The sequence below is a fragment of the Melospiza georgiana genome, chromosome 2 (genome assembly GCF_028018845.1).
Source record: "Melospiza georgiana isolate bMelGeo1 chromosome 2, bMelGeo1.pri, whole genome shotgun sequence".
NCBI lineage: Eukaryota > Metazoa > Chordata > Aves > Passeriformes > Passerellidae > Melospiza > Melospiza georgiana.
Genome location: NC_080431.1, coordinates 73,864,524 through 73,892,267, shown reverse-complemented (window position 1 = coordinate 73,892,267; position 27,744 = coordinate 73,864,524). Strand labels below are relative to the sequence as shown.

At 37.8% G+C, this 27,744-nt stretch overlaps 1 protein-coding gene across 15 annotated transcripts in view; it reads left to right on the top strand.

Annotated features, from left to right (window-relative positions):
- DLG2 (discs large MAGUK scaffold protein 2) overlaps window positions 1–27,744 on the top strand; it is a 983,427-nt gene that overhangs the window by 935,848 nt on the left and 19,835 nt on the right. For 12 of the 15 annotated variants that reach the window (XM_058044765.1, XM_058044759.1, XM_058044800.1 and 9 more), the window contains 3 exons: window positions 7,549–7,624; window positions 23,419–23,464; window positions 26,235–26,276. In XM_058044765.1, coding sequence (XP_057900748.1) covers window positions 7,549–7,624; window positions 23,419–23,464; window positions 26,235–26,276 — 164 coding nt within the window. Of the gene's footprint in view, window positions 1–7,548; window positions 7,625–22,428; window positions 22,529–23,418; window positions 23,465–26,234; window positions 26,277–27,744 lie in introns of all 15 variants that reach the window. The other 3 variants (XM_058044821.1, XM_058044844.1, XM_058044856.1) reach the window with 2 other exon arrangements.

Below are 27,744 nucleotides of genomic sequence, written 5' to 3'. Positions count from 1 at the left end.
GGTTACCCACGCAGTGGTGTTTTCAAGGACAAAAGATAGAGGTCCTCTAGTCAAGGTCAAACATATGAGAGCCTTGGAATAAGATGTGGCTTAGGAAACACTGGGAGAAAACAGAATAAATTTTAAAAAGGAAAAAAAAAAAAAGACTGTATGAAAATAGTTGGTTAAAACCTAAAAATAAGAGTCTTGAATTTTAAAAGATTCAGGTACAGTTACCATGCTCTCCACTTGTCATCCTTATTCTTCACTAGTGAAGCTGAGTGGCCTGGAAAAATCAATGGCATCTGATTTTCTGTCTGCATGAATGTAATGATACACCTGAGCTGGAGTGGGAGGAGGTTGCTGTTATTTCATAAAAGGTTTTGGTTGTACACTATTTTTTTCCAATGCACTGAAAAGTGAGGAGTGTTTCCTTTCTGTGGGTTCTGGATGATTCCTCAGTGCCTGAGACTGATGTGCTCTTGCCAGCACCTTCTGCAGTCATTTACACCACCCAAGGGCAGGATGAGCAATCAGTGCACACAGGGCTGAGTTACAGAGAGTAAAGCTAATCACAGTCACCAGATTGTGCTAATTCAGAGTTCAATTTCCTCTGCAGGTGTGGGTTATTGACTGTAAGAGGATTAATCTAAAACAGAGTACTCCTGGAATTCATTTGACCAAATATAGGCAGCTACAGCATGGAAATCCTCATTTAAGCTGTTGGCTCCAGCATGCCATGTCTCCTATAGTTTATATGGGATTATTTCTATAAGCAATGCTTTGTATATAATGCAGCATGTTACATATAGTAGTAAAACATTGTGATAGAGAAAAAGGAAGGAAGGAAAATAAGAACATCTGTAGGTGTTGTTTGCCTTGTCCTGCAAGCAAAAGTGGCCATGATGTTGTAAATTGAAGAATTTAATATTTGTCCTATAGTTTTCAATCCCCAATTCATTTCTGTTCTTTTTTTTTTTTTGTGTGTGTGTGTGTCTTGGGTGCTTCAGGGGGTTATGCTGGGAAGGGTTTTCTTTTGTGTTTAGATTCCTTTTTCTGTTTGTGGAATGGTATCCTATGGTACTGTAACTTTATTTTTTGCACTTTTGGTCAGTGAGAGGCTATACAGATGCAGGCTGAGTCTTTTAGCTATCTGCTTTACTTCTGCCCTACTTCCCTTGACTTCTGTCCAGCAACAACTAAGATACGATTCCTGCATTTCCCATAAGTGAAATCATTATGGAATAGCTCTGAAAACCAGTGACCACTTCAACTTTATATATATCTATGTATCTATATATATGTGTGTGTGTGTGTACAAATAGATATGTATGTAAACAGACATATTTATTCTTTGAGATGCTGTGTAATGGTAATTGCTGTAATTGCTTTCTATGTGTTTAGGTCTTTCATATTTTACAGTAGAGCCCATCATACAATGACATTTCAGCTTGAGCTAATTAGAGCAATTGGGAGTGATTAATCAAGACTCCTTACTCTTTTTCTCCTCTATGACTTATGTGCTATACCAGCAAAAAAAATCATAATTTAGAATTACAGGGGAGCTGCCACTCATTAGTCTCTCCAGGTTGTTTGATACATTACCTCTTAGTGATTTGATAGAGTTTGAAAGCTTTTTTGTCATTAGATTTCAGTGCTTCTGCCAACATGTGGACTTGTTGCCTTATTTATGGTTAAATTGCCAAGTCAGGCTTTAAGAGAGAGTTTTGGAGGGCAATAATGCAGCTGGAGGGGTGTTACTGAAAGAAGCAGCCCAAAGAAGTGAGTGAGGCCCCAAGTTTCTCCACTGATACATGCAAGGACCAAGTTTCATGGAGCAGTGAGCCAATGACCTCTGTGCAGATTAAAGAAAATTAAATTCTAAGTATCCTGCGGTTCTTAAATAGAATTGCAACCATTTCTACACCTGAAAACAACATTTTGTTCATTTGTCGGTGTGTATTTATTGTCTGACTATAGCTGTTCTCCACCACAGGTCTGCGTAGCTAGTTGGGTAGAAACCAAATGCAATGACATACAGTTGGTGTGGTACTGTATCATGTTGGTGTTTGGAAGCACAGGACTTCAGCACGAGAGGCTGCAAACCACTTCACTTGTGGTTTAACTATCACCAAATAGTTATTATATAGTATTAATTAATCAACATTTCAGGCCAAATTTCTCTTGGTTCCACTTCTGCCCAAAAGATTTATCCAAGCTATGTTTAAGGTGACAGCACAATTATATCAGGCAGGGTCCCCAAGGTGAGGGGACATAACCACCAGCCCTGTACCAATGTCTCAGGCAGCCTGCAGTATTGCCTGGGCACTATTGGTACGTGTGTGAAGTGCTCCTTTATAATCAAAAATTGCTATTTATACTAGAATGACCGACAGAATTAGATTTACACTAATTTAGAACTAGATTTACTACACGTTTTTTTTCACATTTGGATAGATTGATTGATTGATTTAAATTAGAGTTTCCGCATAATCTCTGCTTTTATCGTGAGAATTTTTATTTGCCTCATTGCCCTTCCTATTATCCATCTAAAAAAAAATAAATCAGCTTCCTATAAAAGAGCAGCAGCAAGCTGAGCAGCCCATGTCCAAGATTCCCTCCATATAGAAACACTCACATTACTTAAAGGGAATTTTAAAAATGCATTAAACCAACATGCATAAATAAGAGTGTATTTCGTTTCTAGACAGATGCACTAATTCAATAGTAAATAGATTTTAATTTGCTGTAGCATTGATTTTACACCTCCAGTTCTTTTCCCTTTTTCCTTGCTGAGTCTCTGCACAGGGACAAGCTCCTACCTTGCAAGCCCTCCGCAACAGCAACCTCCCACCTCATGAATGTCAAGCCTCAGTATTTTCTGTGGTGTGTGTGTATATCTGCCTGACTCAAGTCCGTGGGTCTGCAATGCAGCCTGAGATTTCACACAGATTGCCCCAGAATGGTTGAGCATAAATTCTTACCACTTTTACTACTGCTCCCTCTGCAACCAGTGAGGATTTGGCCTTAAAACCCTGAAATAATTACACTAATCTTTCTGTTGTCCTTCAGATGTGCAGTCACAAAACTGCTGTCAGACTGGACATCATTCTAAGATACCCATTTTCAGGTAGTTTAAGTGCCTCTGACTGCCAAATGTTATGCAACTTGTATCTCTGTTATTACCAGCTGTAATAATACCAGCCTGATACTTGTGTTCTCACATAGACAACATTCTCCCCACAAGTACATGTAGCCATGCTCTTCTTTCAGGGCAAAGTGGGGGGAAAAGTACATAAAACTCAGTGTTTCACAAACATTTAAGGACAAGGAACAAGAGGTTTTCCCAGCACAGAAGTCCCTGTGGGTGAAAAGCCAACTTAAATTTGTTGTTCTGCTCAGCTTGGCAGAAGGGCATGTTTATCCACTCAAATGATTTTTATTTTTAATGGTTTCCTATAAATCATCTACTTTTCTAAACAGCGCTTAACATTTGTTTATCTTAGATGATAAAACTTTTTAACATCAGCTAAGCTTTGTCTAAAATATTTGTCTGTCTATACTCAGTAATCTAATTGGAAAAATTTAATATGGAATAAAATTTGTATGTATGTGTAATTATAAACTTCTTCCTGTGCTCTTGCAATGATGTGAAACTTGTGTGCTGTTGGAAAAGAACTGTTAGCTTTTAAACAGAACAAGGCTGTGCTGCAATTTCATGAGAAGTCACTTCCTAGTGTCATTAGGTCTCCACTTCATAAATATTGAGCAGGTGCTGAGCTGTTTTCTATAAGCAAGCTACTGCAGTTGGAGAGCTGATCCAGAGCACATTCTCTTCTGCTGAAAAATGCATGTTTGGTGCAAAAATGCGACTTCAGGAAAGCTCCAAAAAATTTTTGAGAATGGGGATCTCTTGGTAAGCTCAGATCTCACATCTTGCAGAGGATGGAAGCAATAAAAAGCTATGAACTGAGGCCACATATTGAATTATATATAGTGCATACATATTTTCACTTCATAGGCAGCAAAACAAATATAGTGCAGGTGACCTGGAAATGGTGAAGCAAGACAAGCGACATAGCAAAGTTTTTCAAGTTTCCAGTTTACATTGCTTTCTTGTATTTCCTAACTCTCCTCACTACAGTACTCATGCTGGATTTGGAAACAACTTTCATCCTGCAAAACACCTCAGTGCCAAATATATAGAAATTAGGCTACTGTCGCCATTTTATTTCATTGTAGCAACAAGTTTGCAATTTGCATCTGTGTTCTACGTAACCATGAATGCTGTTATTGAAGATTAAAGCATTTCTCACTTGATATTCTACCTCACTACTGTGAAGACTGATTAGTGCTTTTAGGAGGGCACTGACAAAACTCCCAGTGGTGCAGCAGTGTGTGATCACAGTTCATGTCTTGTTGAGTTATACTTATTTTTTTCTTGTTTATAGCATTCATGAAGAATTGAAAGTTTCATTTTGAAAAATCCCACAAGCCCTTTTTCAACAGCTATGTGTGCCCAGAAACACCAAAGCAGATAGACATTGCAGTGTAGTGAGTGTTGCATCCCATTAGTAAGATTAATAAGTTCCTCAGAAGAGGAAGAAGAAAACAGTGTCCTAAAGAACTCAAATCCTGAGCTTACTAGTGAGGGAACACAGAAGGTTGAAGTATATTTCCAATGCACTGCTCCACTTCTCTATTTTTACATGACAAGAATCGTGACCATTTCTGAAATAAAAAGGGCCAAGAGGTATCTACCACCAGGAATGTTTTTAAGAGAAAGTGAGTATATAGATATACTCCAACTGTCCCAGATCTCACATGATCTGAGGTAATTCCCTGTACACACCAGTGTTTCTGTACTCAGCTACACTTGGAGAGTGAGTGGGAAAATGGAGGTGAAATCCCCATAAGTTGTGCTAGGGTGATACTGTCTCCACACAGAACTCAGAGCTTTCCAGCTCCAGTCATGTTTGCATGTTGGATGTAGGTTTCTTTGAACATTTCTTGAAACCTCTTTGAGTTTCAGTGACCCCTGAGGCACTTTTGAAAATGGGACTGGGCCATTAAGTTGTTCTGGAAAGCATAGCCATGCTTCCTTATCGCTTAGATATAACTCTTTAGGCAAATACATAATTAGAAAGGGTCGTGGCAGCAATGTGTACATCAGGCAAGTCAGAGTTGCAAGTCTGGGCCCTGCAAATCTGGGAGATAAGAGTCCTTCACTTTATGTTTTTGTACAACTCCCCATAATCCTGCTTTGTCCTGCAGTGATTATAGAAAACTGGTTACTGTGTTAAGTGAAACATTCCTTTCTTAAAAGCAGTTTCTTCAGCTGATGGATCAAAATGTTCAAATGATGGTCAGCTGCTGTCAACTAAACCAATGTGAGGAATTTGCACCCATATGCTGTTTGGACATTGACAGCATCAGCTGCTGCAAATAGCTCTTTGGACTTAAACTCCTTTCTTCTTGGGGAAAAGAAGACAGTCAAGTTTATTTTTCCTTAAATATAAAAACTACAAGCCTGCAAAAAAGTGGTAAAAATGTTTGAATTAGTGTTCCTTTAACAAGTGCCTTTTCTAAGAGCTAGATCAACAAATCTAAAAGAACACAGATTAAAAACTTTGTTATCTTCACCAGTTTAGTTCCCTTTTTAGCTCTGTCTATGGCAAAAATGTCCCAGTAGCTCAGATGAGAAATTCTAACATCTTAGTTCACTGAAATCTGCACCCTGACCATTTCAACAAAGACTTAATCCTTGGAGAACCAAAGCTAAATTCCAGGAGTTCTCCAGAGCATGTAAAACTAAAGCTTTTCAGAAATTTAGGTTCATTCCTTCAGGAAAAAGAGAGGTAAATTCCTATCACCTGCGCAACCCACTGCCACAATGGAAATTCCAGACCAAAGACATAAAGGCAATAGAGCACCTGAGCTGAAGAACTTTATGTTATAAATTGGGCAAACCCATTTACTTTGTCCTTGCCTTTTTCTAACAGCTGACCCATTTCACTGGCAGTTCAGGGAGCAACAGTAATGTAGTCAGCCTGAGACACAGAACATTTCAGCTTGTAATTTTACATTTCAGCTAAATTATAAGTAACTGAGAACAGTTTTATTGTGGAAGGTGTCACGCAAATGGTAATGGGAGGCAACATTGTGTGCCACCCTTACTACAGTGCCAGAGGATGAAATGTTTGGAACATTCAGTAGGCATGCTGAGCATATATGAACACTGTTGTTGTATTTGCCTGAAGGACTAATGGCACTTAATGGCATTGCTTAAATGCTTCTCAGAGCAATGCAGAATGTTTCTGCTGCTCCTCATCTGTCTGCTACACCTCGAGAAAGCAGGGATGCCTCCACAACTGCTAAAGCAGTTATGACAAACTTCATAAATAAGATACACTCTTCAGGATTAATTTCTAAATTTTTTTATGCAGTGAATAAGAAATTAAGTTAAAAGCGGATGTTTTAGGAAGTTAGGCAGGGCTGGAATGAGTTTAAATTTTAATATAGATTAATAAGTAGAATATTGTGTTCATTTGTGCTAATTATTTCCTCAGAAGGCATCCATCCTATTTAGGCAATTACACAGCCTCAGTCCTATTTAGGCAATTACACAGCCTTGAGTCTTCATTTCTTAGCAGTACTACCAAGGGACTTCATCTGCTAGCTCAAGTCTGAACTGTTCATGTGTTTTTAATAACATAGATTTAGTTTGAAAGATGCACTTGAGCTGTTTCCATGTGAATATTCCACACTTACAGAGAAATGCATTTAATCTAAATTTAAACTGTAGCTATAGTAACCAACATTCACTGTGTTTCAGGAGGGCATATATAAGCCTACTCAGACAGAAGGAAACATGTTCTGTTAATTATCATTCTATCAAAACTCTAGAGTTTGTATTTTGGAAAATAATTATCAGAAATTATGAATTCCTAGTACCCAGGCTTAGAAAGCAAGGGATTTGCAGGCATGTATTCTGATGTCTCATAAGTTAGCTTTGCAGGATTCGATGGAGATTTCCTAGAGCAATCCCCAGCTGTAACAAATAGGGTTAGTGTTTCACTTTCAGGTAGATGATCAGATTTTTTACTTGAGCCAGTCAATGATAGATTCTGTAGATGATTTTGCAAAGGTAGGTAACATCACTTTTACAGTAATGTCCATATTAATCAAGGTGAGTAAGGACATGTCCTCGTTTCATTCCTCTGACCATAGAACTCTAAATGTTGCCTGATTTTTGAACAGCTTAAATCAGAGAGAGTAAATCTGTCCCCAGCATGCTTTTCCCAGACTCCCATGTCTGTGGAGAGGCATTGCTGTTCTGCTGGTGTAGGGCAGCCAAGGCTCCTCAGATCCAGTCCTGCATTTGCCAGAAAACTGCTGCCTGGCTGAGGAAGTGACCTCTCCTTTTCAGTGCATGAAATTCACTTTAAATGTTTACTTTAGGTGTAGTAAGGTGCCAATGGTCTCGGGAGAGCAGGTTGAAATATTTCATACAAAAATATGCTGCTGAAATCAATGTGTGTTTCTTCATTTGTGTTTTCTTTTCCCCAGAGTTGAAAGAAAGGAGCGTGCACGTTTGAAGACGGTGAAATTCAACGCGAAACCCGGTGTAATTGATGCAAAAGGGGTATGTAGATACTGGAACCTTTTGAAATTGCACTTTACAATTGTTTTATCCAGAGTACAAAAACTTTTACCAACATAAGGAATATTTAGGTTATTGCAGCCAAAACCTGCAGTATAGTGAAATGTAGATCAGAGATTACTATGATATAGTCTTTGGAATAATTAAATATTCTTTTTATAATAATACTGAATGACAGTGCCTCCTAAGGGGAAGATACTAAGAAAATAAAGAGCATTTAATGACAGCTGTGATTTTATTTAAATGATGGATAGAGAAGAAAAGTCTTTAAAAATGAATGCAGATGGATAGCAGTTTAATGAAATAGGACCAGAAGTGTAAATTCCCTGGCTTCAAAGGCTGTTAAATCACAAACCAAAGGTTGTAAGTTAAGGAGTCATGGATAGAAAAAATTAGGTTTTGGGTGTTCTGCATTGACAGTTGTGACAGACATTGAACACAGGTGTGTTTCACACCAGACACCATGGCCAAACAACACAAAACGTGCAGGTTCTGTTCCAGCAGCGCTGCCTGGACAGAACAGGGCTCGTGCTGCTGCCGCTTCACAGAGCTGCTTTATTGTGCCCAGGTCAGCAGTCTCCTTAGCCTGATGCCTACTATCCTGTCTGGTGCCATCTGGCTGGCAAGCATCACAGCAGCAGAAATGCCCACAGCCCTGGCTGTTGAGATATATTTTTCTGCTGAAGTGTAGCTTGCAGTTGTAGCACTAGTGAATACTTGACATTTGCAGGGATTTATTTTTGAAACCCGTCCAGTTGGCATGTTTGGAATTTACAACTGAGGGCTTCTGTGAGCAAACGAGGAGACACAGATTCAGCAGCCATGAGGGAAAAGTCCTGCTTGGCTGCAGAAAACAGAGCAGGGCCAAAACTGTGTGATGAGTGAACATGACCATAGGTAGGTGCTAGCATGGGAAATGACCAACTGGTTCAGCAGGTCCCTTCCAGACCTGCTGTTCATGTGATCTTCTGCCTAGTTTGAAATTCTCATTCTTAATCTTTCCTTCCTTCAGGTTCCCTCCATAATGGTAATACTAAAAATTCCCTTATTCTGTCTTTTCAGACAGATTAGCAGGGTAAGAAATTCCTCTTCCCGTGGACACAGAGTTCCTAGCACAGGGATTCCTAAGTCTCTACATGCCAGCAGAATAGTGTTTCACACTTGAAAATACTTCCCTGTTACTGCTCTACAGAACAATCCCTGGATTCAATGCAAATGCAAAATTATTGCTTGAATATTGACTGAAATATTGTTGAATAGTGACTGAAACAAGTTTTCCAGACTTAGGAGGCACATGGAACTGTACATTACTTGCGCTTGCAGACAACTCAGTAAAAAATACATAATAAAATGCACTAAGAAAAGACTGATTCATCTCACACCATTTCTTTAGAAGTCAAAATTTCATTTTATAGTTTGAAATGACCACTCTCTGCAACCCTATGTATTAATGTTGCCACTTATTTTGAGAGATAATAAGTTTTATATTGCCAATAAGAAGAAATCACTTCTTAAATGTCTATTTCTCATATATAAACAAAACTGCAGGGGAATAATTCATTCATAAAACTAATGATCCCTTTTCAAGTGATTCTGTCAAGAATTTAATTACTCTTGATTCCCCAAATTGTTTTTCCATTTTTGTCATCAGTGTAACATTAATCTTCCAGCCACTCAACATCAGTGTTTGATTCAGTGTTTAGGAAATTGTGTAATTATAGGGTAAGACCACTGTAGCCTTTTGGGACAAAACCTTCCAGATGAAATGAGATACTCAAGTAAGCACACACATATGTATGTGGATTGAAGGTGTCAGTATTTCCATTTTGTCTTTCAGTGTCCAAAATGAAGTGCTGTAAAATGTCTGAGTCCACACTTTACATTTTTACTTTTTTTTTTCCAACTTTGGAAGAAATTTAGACCAGGTAAACGGGGCTGCAGTAGGCCTAGGAAAATTATTTTATTTCAAAATCAAGCTAAAATTCCAATAGGAATGAGCTTATGTGGGTCTGTGGCTTCTTTGGCTCATACATTCATGACTGTGGGGGCAAGTCTAAATGTCTTAGTTTACTCTAAAGATGAAACTAGGAGAAATCTTTTCATGGAATATTTCTAAATTTGTCCATGAGATGTGCATAGAAGCATTTAAGAAATAATTTTTAAAAAAAGAAAGCAAACAAAAAAACCCCTTAACTGAATACAGAGAATCCTCGGGGGTTTTGGACAGGTAAAGGTGTACCTTACTTCTGTTTTACCTGAATAATCTCACTAACCCTTCCATTGTAGAAGCAATGTTCAAGAGCTAATAACCCACAGCAAAGGTTTCCTGAGATAATGCCAAAATGTCTTTGATATAACTATGATTTTGAAGCAGAAACTGACTAGTTATTCTATGAGTTTATGAAGTCTTATGCATTTTTATCTCCTTGTACCTCATTTTTAATCCCATATCTGGAGATTAGATGGAAAGAAAGTGTTAGAGATAGGGTGACATTTGTAGTTGATCAGCTCCTTGTGTCTCACTAAAAAGGTGCTTAAGAATGCTCAGCAATATAGTTGACAAACCTGTTTGTAGGAAGAGCTAAAGGATAATCTTTCTAAAGGCCCAAAGTTCCTCTTTTTCAGGCCAAACTTGTATGTTACTTCCTCTATAAAAGTAATTTAACACTTCTTAAAAATGTGAGTTAGAATATTTATATGACTTATTTTTTTCATTGGACTCCTCCAATCCACGCCTTGTGAAATTAAAGTCTACAAAATCAGGATGGATACAGAAACAGGGAATGTGAATTAAAATTAGGAAGCTCTAGGGAAACCTTCTGGTCTCAAGTTTAAATAAGGCCATGGGTAGTACCTTTGCATGCAATGCATAATTAAATTCCCATGCTCATTATTACAGGATATTGCATAAAAAATAAGTAAATTGAAAAAGAATTAGATAGCTTAGCAAGTAGCAAAATTAATGACAACTTTAAAACTTTTGTCATGTAACTCAGAATATATTAATTGCTGATTTCAAGAAGAGATGTTATAAAATGGAAAGAATCATATTACTTCTACTTTTCCTTTTAAACATCTGTTACGGGACAAAAAGTGCCAAACAGCTACTTGGCTAACTGGATCTCTGGCTTAACCCAGTAGGGCTACCTTTCTGTCATATTCTGTTTATTCTGACCCAGAGAAATTTATTTGTTCAAGCTCAGGGACATCACCAGGATCCAGGGCCTGTTAACACTTTTAAAGATATCAGATCAGTTAGAGATGGTAACATCTATGTAGTAAGGAAAAGAATACAAAACCAGTCATAAACAGTGTCATTTCACCAAGCAAAGAATATGCTTCTAATTGTGTTGAAGCTTCTATCTTCATTCTTATATTTGTTGTCATGAACTTCAGCATTTTTTCTAGTTGTCATTGAAGGTGGCTGGTGCATCAAATCCACCGCTACAGTGCTTTGGTCCCCTAGAGCCACTCTCTGCCCAGCAAAGGACAGGGTTTCCAGGACACTGGAAATGTTTATATATATATATATATATAAATGAAGAGAAGATAACACAGTTATGATTTCCTAAGCATTTGCTTTCTCAGTCTTTGGGGCTCACTGGTCTATGGATAATCAGTGGAAAATGGAGCAGCCCAAAGGTTTATGTCTGATATTTTTGCTGGAGGAAGCTAAAGAAGTTATGTAAGCACAAACTTCGTTAAAAAGTATGTTTTATGCTATGTTTAACTCAAGATCATATCTCAAGTATCTTCTGATGCTCACCTTTGCACCAAAAGGAGCAGAGCATGTGAATAGCTGTGACCAGGGTAATGTATCTACCAAAACAGCATACTGAGCTCTTGTTAACTCTCCCTACCACAGGCTCCAGACTGAACAAAAATAGCCTTTCCTTTTCTAATCCTAAAACCCAGAGTTGTTGAGGGCTTTTTGGATGTTTTAGTGAATCAAACAGAGTGTCAAGTGACAGAAATATTTCAGGAGGGAAAGAGATTAGCCAGTAATCTGCTTTTTTCTTAACTGTTGTAATTACAACAGGTCTTCCAGGAGACAAAAATAGCACCTTTTGCTTTTCTCCCTGTCAGATCACATACACTTCCTTGACTGTCTCTTGAAAATATTCCACAGCTGAAATCATAGCTCTTGGAAAGACTTTTAGCAACACCTCAGTTTTACTAATATTTATGGGTGTTGCCTGTTTCCAGAGATGTGTTGAAATATCAGCAAAAATGTAGATAGAACTTGATTTTATACAGAGAACTGTTTTTTTATACCACACGCCTTTTCATTTCCCACCTTACCTGACCAGTGACTCCAGAATATTTTCTTATGTACAAATACTCTACTTCATTTCCCAATGAAATGAAAGTGATGTCTCCTGCAATTTCCATTTTTAATGTGTGTGTCAGAGTGTGGGGAGATATTCAGCCCATGTTTACTGGGAAGCATTCCCAGATGGGTGCCTGCCCTGGTGAGGATGCTCAGCAGGGTGCTGAACAGGGATGAGGTGCCTGCCAAGAGACTGCCCCATCCTTTCAAAACCCCTTCCAGCTCTGCTGCTCATCAGCAGTGCAGGTCCTGGGCTGTGACCCACACCACACTGCTCCATCACTACCCATTAGGGGTTTTTTCTATTGACTTAGCTTGTCATCCACAGCTCTTTTCAGATTCCAGTCAGATCACCTACATCACACTCAGCCATCTCTTCAGTTGCCTCTGAATGAATTTATTACGACAGTCAGAAGTTTGATAGCATTTAATAATATTTCTTATGTGCAGATTCTGTTTACAGATCCCACAGATACCTGAAATGTAAGGTCATCTTCTTGCTTTATTGTCATTTTAGCAACATGGCACTGAGGCAGGAAAGGAGAAAGTGAAACCTGACTGAGGTAGCAAATTTGGTATTCTGGGGTAAACAAAACCCTCTGCGTATTTAATGCACCTCTCCTCCAAGTGTCAAAATCCAGTGACCAACAGAACTTGATACAGAGGACACTTTTGACAGTTTTGAGTATTTGAAGGAGGCAGGGGAGAAAGCCAAACAAATAAACCCACATGTTTCCAAACCATTTATGCTCTACAAAAACATCATATTTTCAGCCCTGGTCATCCAAACAGAGCAAAACTGGTCTTTGGGAACCTTGGGTGGTCACCTCTGCCCTGAGGGTTTCTTCTGTTACTCGCTCCTATATTTCAGATTTGTCTAATCTCTGCTTAAAGACCTGCCACAACAGATATTTCATATTCTTCCCAAACAGCCCACTTCAGTACCTCACTCTCCTCATTCTTAGAAAGGGCTGGACTGCTACAGCTTAATCCTGTTTTTATTTCTTCTTCTATGACTGTCTATGGAAATTGGATTATTTGTCTTTGTCACAAAGCAGAAGCAGCAGTCACACCTGCCCTGCTCTCAGGTACAGCTTATGTGATGGTGGTTTACCAGGGCAGATCTGGGTGTATTAATGCAGTGAAAAAGTCAATTATCTCAATTTAATCCCACTGAAAAAGAGCATAACAGTATATTAGGCTGTCTATACCCTCTCTCTGCCTAATGAAGATTTTTTTCTAACATCAATTATTTACTAGGCTTCAGTTTTCTAAGTATAAAGATTCACCTTTAGGGAGAAGCAGTTCTGTAGTCCATAATCTGAAAGTTTTCCACATATGCAGTGGATTTTGGACAATTTTTCTTTACCCTTCTTTTCTAAAGATATTAGACACAATTAACAGATTTCCTAAGTGATTGGTACTGGGACAAGCATAAAAGTAGAGGAAAAACCACAATCTGAGTACATTCAAAAAGCTGCTGATTTGGAGTGCTCATTAGCACTCAGTCTGTAGTGTACAGGGTCATCATTCCTGAGAGGCAAAGGGCATTTGTCATTGCAGGGTACAATTTCCTCACAAGGGGAAGCACAGGGGCAGGCACTGATCTCTTCTCTGTGTTGTGACCAGTGACAGAATTAAAGGGAATGGCCTGAAGTTGAGTCAGGGGAGGTTTAGGTTGGATACTGGGGAAAGGTTCACCCAGAGTGGGGCTGGGCACCGACCAGGCTCCCCAGGGAAGTACTCACTGCACCAGCCTGACAGAGTTCAAGAAGTGTTTGGACAATGCTCTCAGGCCCATGGTATGACTCTTGGGGATGGTTCTGTGCAGGGCCAGGAGCTGGACTCAATGATCCTTGTTGGTCCCTTCCAACTCAGGATATTTTATGGTTCTGTGGGTTTTTTCTGTTGGATTTAAGTTCTGTCAAAAGCTTTAAAACCTCCAAAATGGTTAAACATTGGGTGGTCATGGAAGAATCAGATCTCAGCATTGTTCTTGTTTGTGGAACAACTTGTTTCTGGAAGGAGATTACTTCTTCCCACATAGGAGTGTGCTGGTTTTAAAACCAGCAGGAAATTAAACTCCAAATAAGCCACTGCCACTGGATGACTGCCAGTAAAGGTTACCCAGCTTTTCCTGCTGAATCCACACAACCCAGGGATGATGTGTGTGGTATAGAACAACAGCTTGGTCACACCCTCACAGCACTAAAGTCCACCCCCTCTCTGTAGCCAGGACAAGGAGGAAAATCTGAATCTCATTTGTCCAACTGCCTTTACTCTTCCATGAGTTTTCACATCCTCCATAGCTCTGTCCTCATGATGGAGCTGTTGCCAGGTCTTGGATGTTGGCTGCACTTTTGGATTGACCTGAGCCTGCAATATTGGACTGCCCTGATCATTCCCCTTGAGCTGAACACTTTTTGCTCAGCATTTCTCCAAGGTGCATTAGAAATAGTGCTGTCATCAGCATCTGCTTCACTCTTGTGCTGGAGTAATCAAATGAAGTTCAACTGATAAAACAGCACATTGGCAGAAAGATTTCACTGTATCGATTCTTGTTGTTCCAGGTTATCTTGAGGCACCCTCCAAAGACATGCAGTAATTTAGCAGTAATGTATGTTGGGTTCAGGTACAGTCAAAAATAAAGGAAAACAAGTGAATCATCAGTTTTAATTTATGTCATGGCAGCAGTGTTGGCTCTGGCAGGGAACTGATGCACCTTAAAGAATCTTGGTTTTAAGAAGGTGAATCAGTTCTAGTAATTGTGAAAAAATGACTGTCAAGTCAAATCTGAGGCTTTTACCCAGCTGAAGTGAAGAAATTTGTTTCTGTAGCATTCTTTCAAAAATCCAGTAAAGTGTTTGAAAAAATGTCTTTCAAATTGAAAGAAATATTAAACTAAAAAATCTTTGTGTCTGTTTTCCATATTTCATTTTGTTGAGAAGGACAAATTCTAAATATCAGCCAGCAATTTGTAAGCAAAGTGGATCAGAGTAGAAAATTTGAGAAATAAAGGATTTGTCACTGAATTTATCAAGATGATGAAAAATATTTCTGCCTGTTGGCATCTTGTCACTCAAATAAAAAAAAATACTAAATACTAAAAGAGTCATTTTTCACTTAATGAGCAATATAAGCACACATATTTTGTAGATTTTACTGTTTTTTCTGTAATTTTTCTGTAATTCTGATAACTGTGTGGAGTTTTATTTATAGGATATTGTTTCTTAGGTGGTCATAATATTAGGGACTATAGTAGCTGTACTTCCTATCCCACAAGAAGTTTGTGCCATCCCTGCTTAGGTAAGAGAAATCTTTAGGAAAGTCGCTGACAAAAAGATATGTAGTGCAATGTTTAAATCAGTCACAGCTTAAATATAACACAGTAAAAATTTGCTAGCACAGGTAAAATACCAAAGTTTACAGCTGAGAGTTAATTGTTTTTCTTCTAAGCTGTTCCAGCTGAAATTTGTGCTGAGCTGAACTTCATGCGTGGTCTATTTTTATAACTTGCTGTCTAATATCCAGAATAAATAATAGGAAGTTTGTATGTATGTATAGATGCCTTACTTGGGTTTTCTTCTAAAAAATTGGTTGAAAAGAAAAATTTGTAGTATTGGCAGTAGACATTGTGAAAGAATTAAAAAGACAACAACATTTTCTTCTAGTAAGATATCACACAAAGATCCAGAAGTGTGGAGTTTATCATCATCAACACTCATCCGGAAGAGACATGCTCAATATTTCACATCTTTCTTTCTGACTCAGTTAAATTAAAGCAGCTCAGTGATTGCCTCAGTGACTCAGAGACCAAGTTTGGAAGTTTATAGGGACACAGGAACTGCCAAAGTCCATCTAACTTGATATCCTGCTTGCGAGACTGGTCCTGTGAGATACATTACTGCAAGATGCGGGAGCTTCACCTCCTAAACAAACCTCAAACGAGTCTTTTAGAAACTGGCTTTGGGTTTGTTTGCCCATGCCTTTATTTGTTTTAACTTTAGCTGTAAGGCCTAAATAAATCAATGTATTCAATTGAAACCAAGAACCTGGTATGATTTGTCTGCTGAGCCAGACCCTTGCCATAATTCATCCTGCTATACCAGTCACTCTTCCTTTAACTCAAAAGGAAATTCAGAAGATTATCTTGTCCAACTCTCTTTCCATAAGTACAGTTTGAAGGCATGTAGGTATTGTAAATCTTTCTCCACTACTCCATAACAAAGTAAGAGTAATAAAGGTCTTTTTGCAACTTATTTTGTGCAGTGGTCCATTTAATGCAGTGGTTTGCACTTGCACAAGTGCACAGCACTTGAATGCATGAATAACATACATCAGCTCTAAGTGGGAAAGTCCCTTGTCAGGAAAAAAATATTGGCCAGCATAGAGGAACATTTAGGACAATGTCAAAAACACTTTCTGATTCCAGTTGGAGACTTGAGGAAGGAGAGGAAGACCTTCTCACTTCCCATTTGGTTGCAGTGAGATTGGCTAGGTCCAGGCCCACACTGGACCACAGCACAGCTCTGAGATGTCGCGTTTGTGAGCATCTCATCACAGAAACACAGATGTTAGAGCTAGGAGAGGATTGCTGTTTAGCTCTTTTCCCTTCACCACCCCCTTCTCTCCAAGCACTGCAGTGTTATTCTCCACAGTACTTAAGATTAGCAGATTTGTTTTAAATGTGAAAAAATTATCTAGGCTTTTCACTCCCCTTGGGGCAGATTATTCTACATCCAAATTGATTTCACTGTCAAGGAGCTTTGCCCTTTCTTATTTTCATGCTATCAATTCCAGTGCTGCTGTTTGAACAATTCCTTCCCACTTGTATTGTGGTGTACAACCTGCAGATAAGTGTAAATTACTTTGGCTGTCACGTAAGCAAGATTTTAGGTTGGTGTTTCATCTTGCTGACATTGATATACCCATGCAAATTACCATAGAAAAGTGCTCCCTTCGTACCTTGCACCAAGTTAAATAGAGCTTTGCAAAATTGGAAATACTGATTTTACGTGTTTTCTTCAAAGTCTATTAGTCTTTCTTCTCCCCTGGTAGTTTATGTTGGTTATAACTGTTGTTTTTCAGGAATTAAAATTGAGTTGCTGGCAGACAGCAAGCAATAATTCAGTCTTTAAAAAAAATTATTAAAATTTCATACTTATGAATACTAAGCCACCCTACCCTCGTCTGGAGAAGCTAGACATCATGGAGTTTTTAATCAGGCTTTTACTTTGTCATCTTGGATTGCCAACACCCAAATCTCCCTACAGCTTCATGGGAAAACTAAGCAAGCAGAGTTATTTTCATCTAAGCTTCTTCTCACCCAGTTGGTTCTCACTTATCAAAACAGATTATGGTGCAAAAATTCAATAAGGAATGACTGTAGGCCAGGCTTGAAGTATCTAAGAAAACTAAAGGCTGAACTTAACAGACTAGGGATGTCCTTCCCCTAGCATCTCATAAAAAATCATAGGGAAGTTGGCTAGTGCTGTTTGCCAGGGTTTAACTGTGTGTGCAGAATAAGAATGGAAGATCCACATCTCGGGGAATTTACTCTGTGATCCCTGGACAGCCAGGCTTACAGCTGCCACTGAGAACTCCTCAGCTTATCTTGTGCATGTCTGCAGGGACACCATGAGGTGCTTTCTGTGTGTGTGAGCCCAGGCCATGGCCCAGTTTGGGGTCACATCAGGAAAGCAGGAATGGCTCAATAGCAGTGGCACCCTCTAGACTTGGTCAGGTCATTTAACCTGAGATTTCAAATTCATCATGGCTTGGGATTGCCAGGAGAAAAAGCCCACTATAAAACCAGTGAGGTGGTATATATGCTTCCAAGGAGAAATAACACTGAGTATATGTTACAGTCCAAATATTTTCTTTCTGTGTCAGTGCAAATTTTTGGTAGGATGGTAGAGATTTAAAATATATACTATAGAGATCTGTAAAATTTAAATATTTAAATATAGGGATTTAACAGTGTTTGAGTACCCCATCTTTTATTAAAGTCAGTATTCAAATGAGTAAATTAATCTCTTTAATATGAAAAGTGTCAGTTAAATATAGAGAAAAGGATTGCAAGGACATAATGTTGATAATAAATTTTGTAGATTTTTGTAGAAGGGTGAGTACATGAGGGATTTTCATTTGGCTTAGGCCAAAATCAGGTATTAAATAAGGAGAATAAGAAAACCACATTGCAGATAAGAAGCAGTGAAATTAATTTTTCATGTACACTGCTAGACCAATCTGAGAACAAAACTGACATACATAATCACAGAATATAAAAACTAGGTTAAAGCATAGCTCAAACCTGCCTAAAATTAGATGGTATATGAAATCTATCTACACCCTGTAAAAAAGAATTTCACAGCCAGTGATCTGGAACAGCTTTCTCTCAGGTGGTCCCTATACACTGGTTCCCCACTGATGACTGAGGATTAGCATTTGTTGAATGAAATGGCAAAAGAAAGCATTCCTGAAGCAGTTGGGAGTTTATTTGCTTTGACAAAACAAATTTGTTAGATCACCAAAAAAAAAACTTTCCCCAACATATTTAGGATCTTCAGCAAAGCCTAAAGAGGACAACCTGTGTCAAGATCCCATCTGCACTAAATAGCAGGGGTTGAATCAGCTACACTCTGAAAAAAAATGTGGGAAGAAGCTCCAAGTAAACAACAATATAGTTGCCTATTACAGTATGGTAAAACTATCAACTTACTGTGTTTTGTGATGTTTACTACTACAAAGAAAATTTTGAGATTGGATTGTTTATTTAATATTACATGAAAATTTCCTTTAAAAAACACTACCCTATTAGCTGATGAGTAACATATTCATGGGTGCTGAGCCAGGAGAAAAACATTTAGAATACAAAACTGATGCTGACACAAAAAAGTACCCAAGTGGGTTTTTGAGAAGCAGAAACACACAGAAGTTTAATGTCTGTCACAACCAGGGAAGGTTGGTATGTGTAACCCAGGCTTACATAACCAGGGACAATTGGGGATACTTGGTCAAGCCACAGTGCATCAGGCACATCACAATTATTTTTCTTGGCTTCTTCAAAACACAATCTATGCTTAAGTAGTATCAAACAAGGATTCAGGGCATGAGTGAACACTTTCCTCCCCTTTTTTTTCTGAAAAGAGACTCTTCTATTGCAGATCAAGTGCTGTGAATGATGTCACTGTTCTGTTGTCAAACAAATTGAAAATTTCATTTGCCTTGTAGTGTTAGGCACTTGTCTGTTTAAAGTGCCTCCTACTGCTGTTGCCTAGGTTAGTGGTGATCTGTGTGATGGCAGTGACATATACAAGTAATCTCTTGTACAGGTTTTTCACTGCCACTGAAATGCCTGAGTTATTTGCCATTACAAGTTTTTACATTATCATGGCAAAAAACCTGCAACTTACAAGGAATCCATTTTCAGGCACTTTTTCACTGACTTTCAGAAACTCTGCCTGCATAAACGCTGTTGAATCAGGCTAAGCTTGCTATCACAATTGCAATTCCAGTTGCATGCAACGTTTGTATCAGGTGGAGAGATGTAGGCAAATAACTCTGTCTTATTTATCCTACATCTATTTCAGAGCTTCCCAGAAGCATATGGAGCCTATGGCTCCAGAGTATTTGACAGGTCCAAAGTTTCCATTGTACTGAAATAAAATTTCTCAAATACATCTGAGATTTGGAGTTTAACCTAGCCACAGATCCTCATACACGTGATCTTTTCTTAAAAAAGAAAATACACACTCAGTGTTGGTCTCTACTTTTCACCAATGGAGCAAAATCTGGAATTAACATGGTGTGTACCATAGAAAATATGGTTTTATTCTGTGTGAGTCTCCCTCTTCTTTCTTTTCTTTCTTTTCTATTCATTAGAGATATAAATCATGATATCTGTTAGAAGCCTTTTTGGGGTTGTCAGCAGGATTTCATATCCTTAAGGTGGAGACCATCAGCCTGACTTCGATACCATTTATGTTGCATGCAAAGCCAAAATCAAGGCTCTTGTCTTTGATTCCTTGTGAAGAAACATACACTTAATTTAAGAAAACAAGCACTTGTTTTCTTAAACTAACTGCTCATTCAGTTAGTACTAAGGACTAATTATTTCTATAAGTTTGCAGAGCCAGACCCACTTTAATGTTTTATAATATTTTACAGCTTCTTTGTTATTTAAAATATAAACCCTCTGACTACACCATGCTAGTATATATGGTCATTGACATGAATATACACATTGATTAATCTATAGAAATATTATCACATGCATAAACATATTTGGTTATGGATATTAATATAATTAGATCAGCCTTATTTTAGGAAGAAATGTTTTTACTGGTGTGAATACAGTGACATAATCACACATGATAGTCATGTGCTGTAAATTGCCAGATTTTGGTCATCCAAATTGAAGTGGAACAATATCTTATTAAAAAAGCAACCCAGTACTTGAAACAGCAAAAGGAGAAAAAGTGTATATAACAGTATAAAATATCTGTCTAATTTGGTGTATACTGTTATATCATGCAGAAGTGGGAAAATAATACATGCTTTTCTGGTGAAAATGTACTTTATGAAGTTTTTGCTCTAGACCACTGGGGAAAAAATTGAAACAATATATAAGTGTTATTTCTCATATTTTCTGTGAAACACAGCATATTTATTTATTAATTTGATAACGTTCTCTTGAATTCCAAAGTGCTGTAATGAAGTGATTGTAATTTTAAAACCCCCTTGCTTTTTGAGGTGTTATTGTTTGTATATCTCTTTTTTCCCTTTTAAAGTGTGTAGTGCCAATTGCATTACTATGTCAAATTCAGATAAATCATGATAAACAACATTTTCACAAACAGAAATGTTAACGTGCTACATTCCTTTCTTTGGAAAAGTAAAAGAAATTATCACAGAAAACACATTTTAATTTAATTATGTCCATTAGGTCATTAAAGTGATGTAATGAGCATGTCAGTCCTCCTTTCATCCATAGATTACTTTAATCCTTCATGTGCTTATTTTTTTTTTCCCTCTGGCTTTCTTTCATACTTGCTTTGTTTTGAATTTGCATGCTGTCTGGATTATTTGTGCATGACCTCCACTTTAATTTCACATTGAATGTTTACATACTCTGAGAGATATTCATGGATCATTTATTCTACATGTGCATTTTTTTCTTTGTTTTCAGTTACTAAACTTTAAATAAGCTTGAAATGTAAAAGTGGTATGAAACTTTCGTGACATGAGTATGCAACTATTTCAACAGATTTTCAGTATCCATCTTTCAGAAATACATATTTTAAACCACATTTTATTTCATGATTTCAAAATGTAAGGAAAGAAATTGTATTCTAAGACTCAAAATATATTGCATTGCAGAACTGGAGCCAAATACTGGTTATATTCAATTTGAGCAATGACAAGCATATGAGATTGGTCCTTTAAATTATTTAAGAAGGTCTCTGCTTTTTGGAGGTCATCATTTGCAAAGTCCTGTGTATATGTTCAGTATAAGAGACATTATAGGTCATTGACTGACAGCATAGATCAGTCTGCAGCTCTGTGTGCTCTCAAGAATGCCAGCTTCTTTCAATTGACTCTATAGGGACCCTATTTCCTGATTTAGTATCTGAAATAAGTGTCCCAAGTAGGCATATCATGTTTTTACACAGGATAGTCCTGTAAGTCCTTGCAACTGTTTATGAAGTCAAAGGTTTTATCATGTAAGAAACACCAATTTCTTCCGTATTAATTTCTGATTTGAAGAATTACAGCAAAATATGTTGATCAACATGCAATGAAATCCTGCTTATTAGCAGAATTCCATTTCTAAATCACTTAGAACTAAAAGTATATCCAGTGAACCCTAATGCATAAATATACATCTATAAAATAGAACAAAGTTGGGTTTTTTCATAATGCTTGCAAGAAGCATTAAAACACACATAAGAAGTTGTCAATAATGAGGCCAAATAAGATATTGTGAAATCAACAGCACCTACCAGTAAAGAATTTTAATATTAATTAACACAGGGCTGAATTCACACACTATAAGCAAATCAAAGGCTTCTGCTTTCCACATTACAGCCTATTCTTTTCAGACAGCTAATTAATTCTGTGCACAGTCTGCTGTGAATAAAGATGGATACCTTGATCCCGAAGCATGCTGAACCATCTGTAGCCCTTCATCCAAACAAGCCAAACACTACAGTTTCCAAGTAAGGAGCTGCACATTGTAACTCCGGACCTCTGGAGTCAAATTGATCCCGTCTTCAGGAGCTTTGCCTTTAAATTTCAGACCTCACCACACCTCTGATTCGTTGCAGCCACTTAGTTTGTGCTGATTTGAGTCACTACAGTTCTCTCCACTTTTACAAACTAGTTGTTTTGTCAGCATGAGTGTGACAACAATTAGACGTCCCTGTTTTTGCCCCATGCCTTTTCTCCTTCACAGTCATTCAATGACAAGCGTAAAAAGAACTTCATCTTTTCACGAAAATTCCCATTCTACAAGAGCAAGGAGCAGAGTGAGCAGGAAACAAGTGATCCAGAACGTAAGTAACCTCTTGGAGACGATGTCACATGCAGCAGCACAACAAATGGGTGACACGCATGATGCCAGTATCCCACACATCTAGGCAAATATCTGTCATAGGCAGGCAGGAGAGGTATTACTACTGTGACCAATGTATGACTGCAGTTTGGATCCAGCTTCTCCTTCCATCTCTGGAAACACTATTTTCAGAAGAATAAAGCAGTGACCTTAACTTTTGGAAGCAGAAATACGGCTCCTCAAAGTTGTTGTGACACCTGTCATAAATCCAAAAATGTCTCTCAGAAATATTCCCAGATCAGAATTGGCTCAAAATAAGGCAAACATGATTTCTTTCACATACCAAAATAATTAGTTTTGAAAATATCTAATCTTTTTTTTGCCTTTGACTTTCGCCAAGTTGATTTCCATTGGCAGCTTCACTGGAAGTTATAACTATTAAGGGAAACAACCATGTTAACACCTTAAAGAACTAAACTGGTTCTTGGAATGTGTACCACCACAAGCATTTATTCCTTGCTTAAATTATATAGGGAACCAGCATTATTTAAAATATTTGCTAGTTCCAAGCCCAAATATTCACTCTTTTTTTCTTAATAATTCTGTCCTAAATTTATCCAGTGAGGATAGTTTCTGGAACTTTATTTATCTGGTTGTTCCTTCTTCCTCACAGCTCCAAAAGGCACATTTCACAGTCACTGCCTCTTTCTTTGGCTGAATTTCCTTAGAAATTGGGTCTAAATTCGTTTCATAAAGAAAAGGCAGGGATCCAGATTGCTCAATCAACATGGTCAGTCATGGTAGTATCCATTTCAACTCCACTGACTTCTTCCTTCCTCTTCTGCGGCTGTTCTTCCTTTCTCATTGCTCTCTCTGGGGACTTCCGTGCAGGACATCCCCGGATTAGGTGACGACGGTTATGGAACAAAGACTCTGAGTAAGTTCCCAGGAATGGTCACTGTAAACCCTTTTTTGTTTTGTTTTGTTTTGGCTTCTGTTTCTTCTCTGAGGACCCTCCACTCCTAGCATGCACAAGATAGAGTTTTATTTGTTACCCAGCTGTGAATGCCTTACAAATGTTTCAATCGTTCTGTTCTGCATGACGGTAATAAATAACATACAGTGTATCAAGCAGACACTTTCACTTCTTTTGTAATAACACCTTTTGTTTCTGACAGTATATTATTGTTCCCATCATGGCAGTTCTGTAGAGTAGCATACCTAGAACGTGTTTTGCTGCCTAGACTGTTCTTTTCAGCAACAACCCCTCCCTCTCCATCTAAAGGGAAAATTAAACGTTTTAACATGATCACATCCTGAGGAGATCAATAGAAAATTAGTTCATGCTGTTGCTTCTGCATTTTCAGCTTTTTGCATGGGAGTGTTTGTTACTTTGCTGAATTTTTAGATTAGTATTTGTTATTAATGGAAGAAGTCATTTGCAGGCTAGAGAAGATCTTTCATTTTCCAAAGCTAATTTTGGACCAGTTTTCACCATTAGCAACCTATTCTCTGTCACACAACCTTAATCAATTTTTTTTTCTGATGCAGCAATCCTGTCTCAAGACTTGGCATTGCAGAGTGTATAATGTGTCAGATAATTGCTCAGAAACAATTTTTCTTCCTCAAAATGTGAACCAGAAAAACTGCATAGAATGAAATATTTGCTGCTGACTTCCACATATATAGCTTTATTAAATTCTGTATCCAGAGCTAAATAATGTAAACAAAATGCCACTTGCATGCATTTGGCTACTTGTTCCTCAGTTGTTTTTCCTTTTCTTAAGCACCAAGTAATTGGAGCAAAATGTGTGTTAATGTTGCATTGCCTACTGTTTTGTGTGTGCTTTTTAATTGCAGGAATGCACATCCATGCACACAGTTTTGGAGGTTATTCTGTTTCTGACTGAATTGTTGAAGGAACATTTTAATGGTTTAACTTAACGCCATGCAGTGGCTCACAATTTAAAGATGAAAGCTTTATCTCTTGTACCAGGAAGAACAGTTCTGCAAGACTGGTTTTGTCAGTGATAGACAGCAAATGTCACTGCCACCTGAATTTTAACAATTCTGTGATCATTTAAGTGTCATAGCAGCTCATTAGCAACAAATGCAGATCCTCCCTGCTAGAGAAAAAATACTTCAGATCTGACAACCTTCCTGAATATGTGTCCTTACAAAGACGATAATCCATAACATCCAACCATTTGAAAGTTACCTGAATTCTGCAAATTGATATGGAACAAAGTAGCACCGAGGTGCTGTATAGGCTGTAATGCCTGTATTAATATTGCGCCTAGTTTTAAATTACTGGTACACCTCTAGACAGTCCCACCAATCCAAATTTTGTTAGTTTTCAACTCAGACATGCTTTTTAATGACAGTTCTTACTATAAAGGATATTTTTTATTTTTAAATAAAGTTGTTCAGGGTCCTGTATAGCACATCATTTTGAGATAATCCTTGTTAACTTGCTATGAAATGTCTGAAAGTTATTATGCTGTTTTCTTCAAAATATGAGTTGAATTTTTAAAAGTTTCTTCCTAAACCCAAGATCAAGGTTTCCCATTACTGTTTTTTATCAGATATCATCCCTTCCCATTTTTGCTGCTCCAGTGGCCCCACCATTCTCAATCTATGAACCCTAAGCCATTAGATTAGTGCATGTAGGAAAGGCAGCACCTTGCAGAGAACTTTGGCACTGTTCCTGCCTTTCTCATTAACCCAGGGTGCTCCCAGATGTACAGCCATTATTGGCTTCTAAATGTCCTGGACCAGCTGAAAAGTTTCAACTGCCAAATGATCTTTCAGGTGCAAAGTAATTAGCATTTCTACCAGAAAAAAAAAACTGTTTAATGTGATCCTGCAGACCTCCTGGAGAGCATATAGCATGGTCTTACTGTCCATAAATAGTCTGCTGACTACAGTTTTGGAATTATTTTCAATAATATGGTTATAGAAACAGAACACCTGACTTGACAAACCAGAAGACCGACCCATCATGATATTTCTTATATTCATGTTCACCCATCCAGACTGGTCTGCTAAAGATTTTCAAACTCCAGCTCAAATCCTGAGGCTAGACAATATCTGGAAAAATATTTTTCTTCTTTTTTTTTCCTTAGTTTTTTAATTGGATTTGTCTTCTTTATTTTTTTTCCCCTGTTTGGACAGGATAGATTAGATACAGTTACAATATTTCATACCAAAATAACTGTCATGTTAATCTGTTAATCTCTGTGCACAGTCCTGTGGGATAGTGCACAGTGATTAAAGACACACAGGCTAGAAGTTTAGCAGGAATAGTTTCAATGCATTAATGATGCACATCACTGATAGTGCAGAATATCAGCTGACACTTGCATTTCAATAAATTGCTCAAGACATCAAGAGAGATCCAAGTTGATCATAATATACATTGAAATGAAGTTATCAGAGATGTCATTTACTGTCTATCGCAAAAAGACATCGTTTTGCCATGGCACATATCAGTAGCTAATACATACAGTCTCTTTCTGAAATGCCACAAGAGAGAAAGCTTTCATTTTATCTCTGTAAAATATCTGAGCATTTTCGGGTGATGTCACTGCACTGCTTTTATTTCTGCTCTGCATAACTACCTTTGCATGACTGTGGCAGCTCTTTTAAGTTTCTGCAGCTCTGTGGTGCTTGGTTATGTTCTTTAATTTGCTGTACTGTTCTTGCAGAACATGTTTCTTCTAATGCCAGCGATAGTGAAAGTAGCTACAGTAAGTTACTGCTTTCATTAGAGTCCTTTTATTTTGCATTGCTTGTTTTGTTTCTTTTATTTTGTTTCTCTCCTTGCAACTCTTTTGTTCATGTTAAAAAGATCACTGGAGCAAATGGCTTGGAATTCAAATTTATGACCATGTCTTGAATACAAAGCTATAAAAGAAAATTGGCAAACTTTATAAGAGAAGGGAGAAAGGTTGTTACTTATGATGTATGAGGGACATCAAACTAAACCTGGCTTTGGGTAGCCTATGCAAGTCAGGATTATTTAATTTAGTGACAAAAGTTTATTTCAGTGGGGGTGGAGGGAAGTTTCTTGATGACCTTTTAAGAGTAAAGTTACTGCACAACCATAGCCAAATCTGTAAGAGGCATCTTTTCTACAAGGTCACAATTTTTTTTGCATTTCTGCATGCCTATATGGATGGCTAAGAAACAGGAGCAGAAATTTTATTGAGCCCTTAATTTTGACAGTACAGATTTCCTAATTAATACTGCAGTCTTAAAACAAGGTAAGATAGACCTTCACTGCTTAGGCACTGCCACTGAACGTCACTGATACCATGTAGATGGGGGTCCCAACCCTGCAGCCTGATTTGCTGGGATTTACAGACTTCATGTGATCACATAACCAAGAGGCAGATTGTATGTTCTGGGTAACTCTTAGTAATGCCCATAAATTTAAAAAATATCACTATTTTTTGGATATTCTGAAAAACAGAAAAAAAAAGGGCATTAAATAAATGACTAGAAATGTAATAAAAGATAACTAAAATGACAGAGTGCTTGCTAGATCACCCAGTTGTTTCATTTATTCAAGCCATTTGCTTAAAAAATCAAGTTTTCCACCAGTCACTCAGCACTTGTGCTAAGCACTCACATACATTCAGGTAATCAATGGTATCATACCTCATGTTTACTAGTCCTAGTATAACACAGCAGTTGAGCTCTGTTGATAAACACTGGTTTTTTTCAGCAAAACAGCTAACCTTATCCTATTCAGAAATGGTAAATTAGTTTGTATTCTCTTGTATTGAAAAGGTTTCCTTGAAAACAATTGCCAGAGTCACAAGAAAATGGTAGGCACTCTTGAATTGCCAAGATCCAATTCTGAACTGGTTTATTTTTAATGTGCCCTCCACTTGGGAGGAAAGGCAGACTTTATTTTTGATTATATTGAGATTTAACATGCTCTTTCTCTGACTTTACAATCAGAAATTAATCAAAGGGTTACATTTTCAAAAGCTTACACAAGTCAAATCTCATCCAGACCTGAATGTTTCAGGGGGAGCTCAGGGTAAAAGCCCAGAGAAGAATGTAGATTGATGAACTGCCCCAAACAGCAGCCTTAATAGGAGTGCCCAGCTGCAGCCAAATATTTGGGGCATGTCCACAAAAGCCTGTTACCAAATTTAATCATCAGACAGGCCAGGTAGCCAGTCCTTCATTGGCTGTGTAATAGCT